General features: G+C 56.0%; 2 protein-coding genes across 3 annotated transcripts; one reads left to right on the plus strand and one right to left on the minus strand.

The window, feature by feature from the left end:
• Positions 1 to 45: 45 nt before the first annotated feature.
• On the plus strand, positions 46 to 7188 carry POLR2C (RNA polymerase II subunit C). Of its 2 annotated transcripts, XM_018083396.1 has the most exons (9): positions 46 to 159; positions 388 to 456; positions 626 to 678; positions 791 to 919; positions 1901 to 1952; positions 2425 to 2593; positions 5959 to 6033; positions 6662 to 6831; positions 6968 to 7188. In XM_018083396.1, exons 3-8 carry the CDS (start codon positions 664 to 666, stop codon positions 6804 to 6806), a joined length of 585 nt encoding a protein of 194 aa, XP_017938885.1. In that variant the 5' UTR covers positions 46 to 159; positions 388 to 456; positions 626 to 663; the 3' UTR covers positions 6807 to 6831; positions 6968 to 7188. The 2 variants fall into 2 exon arrangements, with proteins under 2 accessions (XP_017938885.1, XP_008922460.2); XM_008924212.2 differs by having other exon boundaries at positions 6662 to 7188.
• A 1244-nt stretch (positions 7189 to 8432) lies between these two features.
• DOK4 (docking protein 4) lies at positions 8433 to 11721 on the minus strand. The gene is made up of 7 exons (XM_029965508.1): positions 11569 to 11721; positions 11174 to 11288; positions 10958 to 11077; positions 10686 to 10875; positions 10251 to 10389; positions 10038 to 10161; positions 8433 to 9943 (listed from the first exon to the last, which is right to left on the minus strand). Exons 1-7 carry the CDS (start codon positions 11719 to 11721, stop codon positions 9819 to 9821), a joined length of 966 nt encoding a protein of 321 aa, XP_029821368.1. The 3' UTR covers positions 8433 to 9818.
• Between the last annotated feature and the right edge of the window lie 658 nt (positions 11722 to 12379).

Consider the following 12379-nt stretch of genomic DNA (forward strand, 5'->3'; position numbering starts at 1 on the left):
GGGGATCGCGGTGCGGCCGGGCGGTGTGTCCGAGGCCAAGCCCCGCAGCGGCCCCGGCCCACTGCTCCACGCCCCCTCGTGCCTAAACACGGGCGTTTCCCTCCCTCAGGGTGGCAAATTCCATTCGAAGAGTGTTCATCGCTGAAGTCCCCACCATAGGTACCGTGGTCACGGTCCCCCGGGCTACTCTCCCGGTGGCTCCCATCGCTTCCCCTCCGTGTTCTCCCGCACCTCCTGTCTGCTTTCAGCTCTCCTTAGCCGTGTTCAGCCAGTCCCGTGCGCTGTGTGTGCTGTCTCAGTGTGTCTCTGTAATGTTTCCTATGCCCTCACAAACCGTTTTACTTTTCCTCATGTCAGTGTTTCTCTGTGGCTTTCTCCTCCCTGCAGCCATCGACTGGGTCCAGATAGATGCCAACTCCTCTGTGCTCCACGATGAGTTCATTGCACACAGGCTGGGTGAGTGCTGGCCATGGGGGGCAGATGAGAGTGGGTTGTGGGTGAAATCAGTCCAAAGATGCTGAAACACCTTTGTCAGGAAACTGCTGTTCCTCCACCTGTCTTGACAGGAAAGTCAGGAGCTCTTGTGGCTTCACTCAGAGATCCCCTGATTTCCTTCTTCCTACAGGCCTCATCCCTCTCACCAGCGATGACATTGTGGATAAGATGCAATATTCCAGAGTGAGTCAAGCGAAGTGTCGTGGGGCTTGTCTTGGTGGTGGTGGGTGTCTGATCCCATGGGAAGCACTGGCAGTTTCTTGCACAAAGGTCTCAATCTGTGTGTGTGTCCCAGGACTGTACATGTGACGAGTTCTGCCCCGAGTGCTCCGTGGAGTTCACCCTGGACGTTCGCTGCAACGAGGACCAGACCCGTCACGTCACGTCCCGCGACCTCATCTCCAACAACCCCCGGGTCATTCCGGTCAGTGCCAGCCCTCTGCTTGTCCCTCTCTACATCCCTGCTGTGGCCAGGGTAGCAGACACGTGGAATGTGGACAAAGCAATGCCCTTTGAGCACGTTTCACGTTGCCTAAAGCTCCACCTGATCTGCAGAGGGAGAGCAAAGCAGGAATACCTGCAGAAGCAGTGCCAGTGCCCTCCTCGTCTTTTCAGTGTTGTCCTTGCTGTCTGATGGCATCCAAAGCAGTATGGCCTCATCCTGCACCCCTCATCCCAAACTCTCGAGAGGTTTTAGTGTTGCCTCTTCATCTCACCTTGAACACCCCAAGTGTGTGTGTGCCTGTGTCCTGCTGCTGTGCCACTGCCTTCTGCCCGTGTGCTGCTAGGGCTTGGACAAGGTCAGCCCCTTGGCAGCAACCTGAGGCCTCTGTTTTGCTGGTTCTTGGCTCCCAGCTCAGCAAGGTGTGAGGAGCCCTGGCCAGAGCACTGCTGCCAAACAGCTCCTGCACAGTCACCTTGTGGAGGTTTGGTGGGACAGATGCAAAGGGACTTACAGAAAATGATTTTATACACTGTTGAGGCCACATCTGGATGTCACCGCAACCTGGGGCTGCTCCTGCTGCCTGGTGACAGTGTCTGCCTGGTTAAAGCCCAGCTGGAGCCCACTGTCTCTTACTTGGTTTGGCTGAGGTGCTGTGAGTGCTCTGTGTCACCTACAGCAGTTGTGGGAGTGACTTTAGGAACAAAGCAGATGTGCTGGGCTGGGCTGGAATGCACTCCATCCTGTGGAGAGAGCAGGTCAGGAGATGAGCAGGCCATTGGGGGGACATCACATACCTGAATTGCCCCAAATTCCATTAAATGGGGTGGGCTGGCTTTGTTGCTGTAAGTCACTCTAGAGGGGTTCTCCACCATCTCTAACTTTTGTAGACAACTGGTATTTGATGTGGAGAGAAAAGCTGATTTTGTCATTAATTTGCTTGCTTTCGTTCTGCTGCTGCAGGTGACGTCTCGGAGCAGAGACAATGACCCCAATGACTATGTGGAGCAGGATGGTGAGTGGCAGGTCACTGGGAATAAGAGCTGGAGGAGGAAATTAACTTTTTTGGGGGGTTCTTTGAACTCATTTTTCATTTACTAGCTGTGTAACCATAAGGCAGCTGTAAATCTGACGCTTCAGAGCCACTGGCATCACTGTGTCAGTGGGGTAGCATTTTGTCTTAATGGCACTTACAGCTTGTCCCCAGAACTAAAGTCCTCTGTCAGAGGGTGCTTCTGTCTCCTTGTGAGAGCTCAGAGACAGCAAAAAGGTGACATGGTTTGCTTTCCACTGTTCCCTGGGGGCCTGTGCAGCTCCTTTTTCCTTACCTGCTCTGGGGACACAGCCCCTCTAAGAATCCAAGCAAACCCTGGATACTGGCGACATCTTCCTGGGCGCCAAAAATCCCTGCCTTTGCTGTGGCGTGATCCTGCAGACTGCTTTCCCCCCTGCAGCCTTCTCAGGCTGATGGGTGTGTGCTTTGGCAGACATCCTCATCGTGAAGCTGCGGAAGGGGCAGGAGCTCCGGCTGCGAGCCTACGCCAAGAAGGGCTTTGGGAAGGAGCACGCCAAGTGGAACCCCACGGCGGGCGTGGCCTTCGAGTACGACCCAGACAACGCGCTGAGGCACACGGTGTACCCCAAACCAGAGGAGTGGTACGTCCCACTGTCTGTCTGGAGGCACTGGAAAAGGTTTTTTCCAGCAGGCAACAAACTTACATTTCGGCTCTGGGGATGATTTGGGTCAGTAAGTGATGTTGGGTGTATCACTTCGTCCTGCACAGACTCTGCTCCTGCATTGGCCAGTTGCTTGTTTTCAGCTGCATACATGGTGGACTGGTTTGTGGTCACCTCTTGTTCTCTCTTGTGTACCATCATTGCTGATTTGACTGCCTTTGGTGCTCTTTTCCAACGCTTGTTGCTCATTTTTTTTCTCCTCTGTGCAAGTGGTGTGTAGGTCAGGGTAAAGTCTGAGAAAGGAACAGACCCATATGAAGTGGAAGAGGTTGCTGTGAGAGCAAAGAGTGGCAGGTTGGGTTGCAATACAGATTTTGCAGCCCTGTTTGTATGAGGAAGCCCAATATGGCTCTGATTCCACCCATACCTCTCCTCACTTCTGGAGCCTGAGACCTGGAAGCAGGGTTTTTCCCTTTCCTCTCCTCTGACATACCATTCTACACCAGTAGCATGCTGCTTCTCATCTAAAAGTGACATGATTTGGCTTTTGGAAAGCTGCTGCCCTGGGTGAGCACTTTATCTAGCATCCCTTTTCCATGAGTAGGTACCTGAGCTGCTCCTGGCTCTGCATCCCAGTGACCACCTAGCAGATATCCTGTTGTTGAGCTTGCTGGAGCCAGCAGTGCTGAGGAACCTGGTGCTTTAGCCAAGACAGGCTGAGAGTGGGGACTAGAGGGGGTGGTGGATATGCTGCCACAAGAGCAGGGCAGCAGCCCAAGGTCAGGAAGACCTCAGTACAGGAGCAGGATTTGGCACAGGGATGGCAGAAGCTGGGGTTGAGCAAGGGGGAATAAACCCTGAGCAGAGCTGCAGCTGGAGGGGAGGCTGAGCAGCAGAAGGGGCTTGGAGGGTTCTCCTCTGACTGCCAGACCCTGTGCTGCCACATTTGACTCTGCAGATGGCTGCAAGCAGTAGCAGGCAGGTAGTGGGGCTGCTGTACCTCCTCACTCTCTGGTTTGAGCCTGGTGTTCGAACCCATCACAGGACGTGGCCTTACACCGTCCCTTGCTAAATTAGCTGTCCCTGAACAAGCTTCCCAGAAGTGCAGTTCAGCCCTGATTTCACACCTCAGCCTATTGCCAGTGGCTTTCTGCTCTAGACCTGTCAGGGAGATCCTGTGCTGCTCAGTTTGCACTTGGGAGGCCTGAGAAGCCTTTTGTCACCAAGGGTGGAGTTGCAGGTGAATCCCTAACAGCCTGCCCACAGCCATCCCAGCCCTGTTTTATGGGTGGAAGGAGCGAACCCCGCTTGGCTTTGATGGGCTCTGTGGGCCCAGATCAGTCAGTCTGGGTGGAATGGGACGTGCCAGGCGTTTGGCTCCTTCAGCACCTCGTCAGGGCAGTGCAGTAAGAACCAGGCTGGCAGGTAATGCTGGAATTCTGGAAATGGGCATTTTCCTCAGCCTTGATGATCTGTGTGCATGGACTGAAGCTGCACGTGGGGGAACTGCCAGCTGCAGACCAGGCTGTCAGGGGGAAGGTCTGTGAGAGGCTGGTTGACCACAACTGAGGGTGCTCCTTGACAGTCTTGTGGTCAGGAGCATGTCTCAAGAGTTGATGTGCCGGCCTGTCCTTTGTCACCAGCAGTTTGGGGGATGGAACTGGACAGTTTTGAAGTTTCCAAATGATTTATGGCAGATAAATTGCCCCAAAATTTAGTTGACTGTCTGAGTGATAGATCGGATGCTTGAGAAACAAGAATGGATATGGAATTTCAAATGGGGATTTGAAATAGTTTTAAGCTTCATTTTGGTGCCGTAAAAATTCCTTGGTTTAATTTCTGCAGTGCTGGATCGTAAGTCTGTGACACTGATGAAGTGACAGATTTGGAATGCTGCTTTGAGTGGGACAGTGGGGTGCCAGGCAGGCTGAGGTATCATTGGCTTTGCTGCCTTTTCAGATGGGGAATGTCACGGTGTGACTTTTGGAGAGCGTGGCCTTTGGGAAATGTTGGTGTCAGGGAGAGCAGCCCCAGCTGAACACATGTACCTCGTGCACCTCGGCAATGTGGTGCTTCCCTGGCTGGGTGGCCCAAGGCAGCTGCTAGTGGAGGTTCTTTTGTTTGGTGGCAGGGTGAGCTGCATCTTTAGGAATCTGGTGTGGTATACAACAGTTTCTGAGGAGTTCTTGACAAAATATATGTAAAAGTTGGAAAAATATGAAAGGAAGATTGACGTTGTAGCTGCCAGTTCCATGATGATACATCTGTCTTTCCAAGTTCATCTGACCTTGCTGTGAAGACAATACAGAGCCAAAGGCTTCTGCTGTCCAAGGCTAGCTAGGATTTTTGGTTTAGTTTTTCATGCTAATTACTTTTTGAGGCTGTTGGCAGAGCACTGGCATGCAGCTGGACTTTCCAAACAGCTGCCTTGGTGGTGGAAACCTCTGCTCTGTTTCAGTCATGAGTGGTTCTGCAAGTCGTGAGAAGTCCCAGCTCCATTAACACTTTTATCTCTCTCAGTGGTTTGTACAGGGTTTGTTTGAGAAATGCAGTTTTATTTCAGGCAGCTGATGACAGGGTGCTGGGATCAGCATTTCTGGGCATTGCTGGGGCAGAGGAAGGCCAGCAGGAGACCTTGGTGGGCACGGGATTTTCTGTGCTGGCTTTTCAGACAGCTCAAGGCTTTGGGTTTTCTTACACAGATTAAGTGCTCCCACAGAGCCTGATATGGTGCTCTATAAACCAAGGGGTGCAATGGGTAGAAAGATGTGTTTGACTAACTGATGCATGGGTATTGCAGTGATTTTAGTAGAGGAGTGGAGGTGCAGGACATCAGGATGGAGCTCACTGATGCAGATGGTGTTTGAGGTACAGGAGATTCTTTCCTGCTGGGTCCAAGCTAACTGTGCTTTCCCACCTCAGCTGTGCTTTACAGACTTGAGTTCCAGGGTGCTCTGGTGCTTTCCTGGCCTAGTGGAAAGGGGAAAGAAAAGATAACACAAGGTCCATTACTCTCTAAAAGCGTCCAGGCTCCATAGACAGTCCCTTCAGGCATTGATATCCCTTCACTGTGAGCACCTGCACTGGGCTTGCTGTGTTTGGGCACAGCAGGGCTGATCCCCCTCCTCCAGCACTGCTGGATGACTCTGTGGCATTAATGAGGAGCCAGGAAGGGCAATGTGGGACTGAGCATTTTTCTCAGACTTGATGTGTGCTGAGCATCCTGTTGTGTGCTGGGCATGAGCCCCTTGCTCATTCTCTGGCGCCAAACTGAGTGCCTGGGCTCTGTGGGGCCAGGCCAGAGCAGGGGCTCTGTGCTGACCTCTCTTGCTCTCTGATTCCAGGCCCAAGAGTGAGTACTCGGAGATCGACGACGAGGATGCTCAGGCTCCCTATGACCCCAATGGGAAGCCAGAGAGGTAGGGAGCTGAATGCACTGCCACAACTGGAGGGTGGGGGCACTGGTTGGGTGCATCTCATCTGCTCTTATTAATAGAAGAGTGTCCACTCTGTGCTGAAGTTGCCAGCCCAGGGAGCTGAAAAGCAGAGCAGAATTGGAGTCACCTGGTGATATGCCCAGATCTGGCAGGTTTTTCCCTCTGGGAGATAATAGCTCTCCTGAGTTCATGTTGCCAGGTAGGGTAGTGCACACTTGGTGGTGAGGCCTGTGGGGGGAAGTGGCTTAGGGCATTTATTCACCTGTGTGTGTGTCGTGCTCTGATTGCTGGTGTTATTTGCAGAAGTGGCTCAGCCAGCCTTACTCCCTGGCACGGGGCTCATTGCTGGCTCTCAGGTCGTGGTGCTGAACAGAAATCAATCCCAGAAATGGTCTTGTAGCCCATAAAGTTGTGAGTGTTGGTGTGACAGTTGTAGAGGGACAGTGCTGGCTGTTGCCTGGTTGGGAGGTAAATGATGCTGATGGTTGGAATTCCGGCAGATCTCCCTGTGGTGGGTAGGGATGGGTTGGAACTGCTCTGTGCCTGCACTCTGGGCTTGCACGTGCGTGCAGAGCAGGCGGTGACTTAACCCCTTGATTTGTAACCCCAGGTTCTATTACAATGTGGAGTCCTGTGGTTCCCTGCGCCCGGAGACCATCGTTCTGTCCGCACTGTCCGGCCTGAAGAAGAAACTGAGCGACCTCCAGACCCAGCTGAGCCACGAGATTCAGAGCGACGTCCTCACTATTAACTGAGATAGCTCTGCAAGAGAGTGCTGAGGTGTGAGTGATGGAGCAGGTCCTTGCCTCTGCCTGGCCGTGATCTGGGGAGAGGCTTTTACCTCCCCATCTCCCTCTGCCTTTCCTGGCCCAGCTCTGCTAGTTGGTGACGCCTCTTCCCTGACCTTGCTTTCCAGGGAAAGCCATTGTGTTGTGTAGGGTAAAACGGGAAAGGAATCAATCAGTGAGCATCTTCGCTAGGACATGCTTTGTCTCCAACTGATCTGAGCATTTTGGTTCTGGTTTTGGATTCTGGCCACGTGGTGTTTGGGATTGGGAAGCGTGTACCTTGGTTACACAACCCTACCTTATTTACATGTCCATTCCTCACTGTGCTGAATAAAGCCTTACCCCCACATTTTTCTGTCATCCCTGAAAGCTTGGCTGGGGCTGCAGGAGGAGATGCCACATCATTTACTTCTCTCCAATAGGCATTAACTTAATGAGATGTGCTTTGGAGGGAGCACTGCTTGCTGATGCTGATGGCTGCTTGTGACATTATCTCCCGAGGAGAGCAGCCCCCCTCCCGCAGGCAGCCCCGCATTCGCTCAGCCAGCGCCGTGTTCGAAGCAGATGTTTGAAGCCGGGGTGGGCAAGATGCTGCAGAAGGCAGCACTGCAGGGGAGCCCAGCTGGGTCAGGCAGGCAAAGCTGTACTTACAGATTCCTTTGGAGCTGTACACACACCCCTCTATGTGTATAACCTTTCTGTGAGGAGCTGGGTGGCAGGGGGTCTGTCAGGAATGACCCTGGATGACACCTTCCAGTGTGCCCACAGCCCCGAGGATGTGCTGGGCTTGAGCTTGGTGCAGGTCTCATACCCTGACCCCTCTGGCAGTGGCTTAAAGGCTCCAGCAAGGGTCACCCCTTCTCCTCCCCTCCATCAGTGCCCAGCGTGGCTTGGGATGAGCTTCTCAGTGACACTTTCCTGGAGAGACCTGCCACTTCTGTGCCATGGGGGCTGGGAGGGAGGGGAAGGCATGTGTGCCCCTGACATGGGGCATGGGGATGGCTCAGGGAGTGGTGACAGGGTCATGCTGAGCTGGAGAGAGCAGTCTGTATCAGCACTGCCTTCCCCTCCAGGGAAAACCTGCTGTGGCTGGGCTGCTGCTTCCATGTCCTTGCCTGTTCCTGGAGGGAGCACTGCGTCAGCTGGCATGGCTGTCTCACCGTGAGGCCAGCACTGCCAGGCACTCATGGCATGGATAACTTGCCTGGCACAACTCTGGGAGAGCTGGAAGATGACGTGGCTTGAAACTCCTTCACCTGGGGACTTGAAGCCACCACTGCCCTGGCACGTCCCTGGAGCTTCGGGTGGCTGGAGGGAAGGGATAACAATGGAGTGCTGGCATCCTGTTTCACTCAGGGTTGCTTGATGGAGAGTGGCAACTTGCTCCACCCTTCTCCCTATCCCAGCGGTTTTAGGGCTTCACTTGAAGTGTCCTGGCCATGGCTGGAGGCAGAACAAAGCTCTGAGCCAAGCTTGCTGCCAGGAGCCTCAGGAAATCTCCCCCCATCAGCATTTTTCTCCCTGGCAGGCACTACTCCCACTTGCGCTTCCCGAGCGCGCTTGGATGGAACAGACAAACAGGAAGGGTGGATGTGGATAAGGGTTGTTTATTCATTGAGCAACTCCTTAAAAAACAGAAAACCGAAACATTTTTGGTAACAAATGTTACATCTTTTCCAGATGAGGTGTGTAGCCAGGAAAAGAGAGCAAATTACACCTCTCACCCAGGGGAGGACGTGCTGCCAGGCAGTGCTGGGGTCCGACAAGCCCCTCCGTGCTCGGCCATGCTGCAGGGAGTGCCCCTTCTCTGTCCCAACATTCCCCCAGCCTCAGCCACAAGCTACACCAACCCCAAGACACAGTATTTACAGACCACAGGTTCCCACATCACAACACTCCCCGTGCCCAACACATGGACCTGGAGCTTTAAAGGGCAGAAAGAAAACCACTAACCATCCAACCCAGACAGAAAGAAGACTCCAAAGAAACAACAAGGTTTTCACGGCAATAAAAAGATAGCCCTTCTAAAGGAGGTCAATAAATAGAACTAGAAAAAAATCAATTGCTTTTGAGTTCAGCACATAAAGCCCAGTTCCCCCCGGGCAAGGGCTGGTACCCAGTGGGTGAGGGGGGAGTGAGGGCTATGGGAATGCACAGAGGAATGCAGCTCTCCCCTCATTGGCATGAGCTTCTCTGCCCTGGGACTTCCTATATCCACAAAGCTGCCCCTCGAGAGACAGATGCTACTGGCCAAAACCAGTCCCGGGGTTGCCCACCAGCAGATAAACCAGGGGCACAGCGGGGGCACACGGCTGTGGCTGGAGGAGTGAGGGGTGCTGGGGTGGGGGAAACTGGGGAGCTTGGCCCTGCCCGGCTGCTCACCCACCCAAACCCCCTGGAAGGAAAACCAGTTTCTCCTGAGACATCTCAATTCTACAGCGAGTTTAAACAGCTTGAAGTGCAAAAATCAGCTCAGGGGTGGCAGGGTGTCCCCAGGAGCACCCCACTCTTCACGGGAGGGTGGGACCCTGCACCATCAGCCTGGCACAGCCGCATCCTCCGGCGCTGCTCCGTGCCCATGGCAGGGTGATGCTGCAGCCTTCCTGCCTTGCAGAAAACACTCCGAACTTCTTGACCCCCCCCCCCCCCGCACTTCTTTTCGCCTCCCAGCAGGATCCCCAAGAGTCAGAAACCTCTGAGCATCTGCCCGAGGGCTCTTCGGCAGCCACCACATTTGCATTTGTGTGAGAAGGAAATATCTCTTACAATACAGATATTCAATATATATTTGAAGTCAGTCAAGGCTGATCCAGCCCTCACCTCCACTAACGCCAGGGTGCGAGCCAGTGCCTGCTCCCCAAGGTCTTGGCATGGAGGTGCCAAGGTCTCCTGGGGATTCTGAGGGGTGGCTGCCTGCGTCCTTGCCACCCTCTGGGGAGGAAAAAGGGGACCCTTGCCCCAGTTCCCCCGCCCACCAGCTCACGGGGATGATGTGGGCTCTCTGCTTTCAGGCTTGTCGCTTTTGGAGGACTTTGGCTTCAGCAAGATGAACCTGTTGAGGAGGTCGGTGTCCGAGCTGGCCTGGGCGCCCGCATACACCTCCCCTGGGGACAAAGCAGAGGGTGGGCTCACCTGGTTGGGAATGCCATGGGGGCTGGAGGAGCAGCAGCTCCTTGGCAGGGGAGCAGGGACACTCACCGGCATAGCTGGAGGACTCAGCCATGTTCTGGGAGCCGGTGATGTGGTGCCAGTAGGCGCTGCGGGGCAGCATGGTGGTGGGGGTGCAAGGGTAGGAGAAGTGCTCAGTGCCTTTGTTCAGCAGCTGTGGTGGATGAGAGAGGGAGAAGGGTGACACAGGGCCCCCTGAGTCTTCCCCTGCTGTGCCCCACCACGGGGTGGGCTGGAGCTCACCCTGACATTCTTCTCCATCTCCAGCAGGACCCTCTTGTGCTGCTCAGCGATGGCCAACGTGGCACTGTGCACGCGTTGGTAGATCTGCTCACCCTCCTGCGTCTGGAAGGTGTAGAGACCTTCCCCTGCATCGCACATCCTGCAGGGATGGGGCACGGAACGTCACCAGGGGTGATAAACAAAACCCACCCCAGGTGGCAGCTGGCCCGGCTTCCCATGCTGTTAGAGCTGTCCCGATGTCCCCTTCATGGTGTTGAGCTGGGACTAGACCCAGCTCCAAACACCCCCCGCCTTGGGGCACCCTATGCAGGCCGTGGCCATCACCCCAGCCTCAGGTCTGCCCTGTGGTGATGGCAGCAGTGCCATCTCCTGGAGCATCCAGCTGGATGAAGGCATGCAGCATTGATCCCCCTCCTGGCAAGGGTGACATCTCACCGCCCGGCCTCGAAGGTGAAGCGGGTGGCGTCGCGGCCGTAGCGGCGCAGGGAGCAGAGGGGCCAGGAGACCAGCTTCACCCGGGGGTTGTGCGTGTCCCAGAGGTAGATGTTTTCATGGGTGATCTGCAGCTTGCACTCGCCGTAAACGTCCAGGTTGGGGCAGGGGAGGAGGAACACGTTGAACCGGTCTGGAGACGGGGAAAAAACCAGAAAATAAAATAATCCGTGGGGGGTGCAGCGCAGCGGGGTGGAGCCCCGCGCCACGCTCACCCGTCTGCTCGCACTGCACGCCGGGCGCCAGCAGGTCGGGCTCCCCCAGGCTGATGTCGTTCAGGCGGGCGCCCAGGCACTCCACTGACAGCGTCTTGTACCACTCCTCCGCCTCCAGCTCTGCAAGGCACCACGGCAGCCCCTGGGCGACCCTGGCCAAGCCAGGGTGCCTCACCCAGCACCCCCAGCCCGGCATCCGTGGGCGCTGCCCCGTACCTGAGTCGCAGGTGAAGGTCCGGGCGGAGTCGTCGGTGAAAACGATGGCCACGGCCTGTCTCTTGGTCTCCTTGGGCAGCCGGGTGATGCACTTGACGTTGCTGATCTCAGTGACCTGCAGAGGAGGTGGGGGGCAACACTGAGGGTTGCACCCAGAGCCCTGCTGTGCTCCCAGACCCTGTCAACTCCTGCACCCACACCCTGGCCCCTGCAGCACCCAGACTCCAGATGCTGCACCCAGACCGTGTTCCCTGCTGCACCCAGACCCAGCTCCATCCCACTGGACCTCATGGGGCAACAGCCACCCAGCAAGCTGAGGCAAGGAGGGACGTGGTCTGGCACGGGGCCCCCCGCAGTGGGGAGCACCCCAGCACCTGTGCAGTGCACCCCCTCACCTTGGGGCACCCTCGCAGGCATGCAGACTTCTCATCCGGGTACTTCTCCAGGCGCTGGGGCCCTTTGCTGGAGGATTTCCTGAAGACCAGCCAACAGCGCCGGTAGATCTGCCGGACACAGAGCGTGGGGGTCCCCGTCCCCCCCCGTCCCATGCCCCCATCCCCAGGACCTGTGCCTGCTTCTGCTGACCCTGCTGGGCCTGGGAACAGGAGGGTATGCTGGGGATGGGGATAACCTGGGGCTGCCATCATCCGCCCCCACCCCTCTGCCAGTGCTAATTACAGCGCTTAATTAATGAACATAGACAAAGCTCCCAAGGGGACCCCTGTCCTGGCATCTCGCCGTCCCCTCTCCCGCAGCCCCTGCCTCAGGGGGTGGTGGGGCCATCGTCCCCAAGCATGTCCCCCCCCTCGAGCCCGCTCCCTCTTTGTTCTCCCTAATTAGCATGAAATTACCCAGCATGCTCGCTGCTGCCGGCTCCCAGCGATGGAGGCAGGCGACCGAACCCCCTGACCCCCCACCTATGGGTGCTGCAATTCAACACCACCCTAATTGGCACCCAGCAGCTCCCCCCCAGCCTTCCGGGGTGGGGCATCCCCGATACCAAACTGCGTGTGGAGGGAAACTGAGGCATGGGGGGCGGGGAGGGCTCGCGGACGTCCCCAAGCCCTCTATGGTTTGGGACAGGTGAACGGGTGTCACTCGGTGCAGGATCTGACCGGTTGCAGGATCTGGACTCCTGGGGCTGCTGGATGATTTGGGTACCAACAAGTGGCCTGTCCCTGCCCCCCCGGCCTCCCCCGCCACCAC

This window comes from Manacus vitellinus, unplaced genomic scaffold (genome assembly GCF_001715985.3).
Source record: "Manacus vitellinus isolate BGI_N305 unplaced genomic scaffold, ASM171598v3 scaffold_10_pilon, whole genome shotgun sequence".
Lineage (NCBI taxonomy): Eukaryota > Metazoa > Chordata > Aves > Passeriformes > Pipridae > Manacus > Manacus vitellinus.

What these genes read in the sequence shown, in the direction of transcription:
- POLR2C (XM_008924212.2), top strand. An exon ending in ACAACCCCCGGGTCATTCCG is followed by an intron (nt 920 to 1,900) that starts GTCAGTGCCAGC and finishes CTGCTGCTGCAG; the next exon opens with GTGACGTCTCGGAGCAGAGA. An exon ending in CCCAATGGGAAGCCAGAGAG is followed by an intron (nt 6,034 to 6,661) that starts GTAGGGAGCTGA and finishes TTGTAACCCCAG; the next exon opens with GTTCTATTACAATGTGGAGT.
- DOK4 (XM_029965508.1), bottom strand. Translation starts at nt 11,721, where the DNA reads ATGGGACGGGGGGGGACGGGGACCCCCACGCTCTGTGTCCGGCAGATC. An exon ending in GCCTGCGAGGGTGCCCCAAG is followed by an intron (nt 11,289 to 11,568) that starts GTGAGGGGGTGC and finishes CCTCCTCTGCAG; the next exon opens with GTCACTGAGATCAGCAACGT. An exon ending in TGAGTCCTCCAGCTATGCCG is followed by an intron (nt 9,944 to 10,037) that starts GTGAGTGTCCCT and finishes CTTTGTCCCCAG; the next exon opens with GGGAGGTGTATGCGGGCGCC.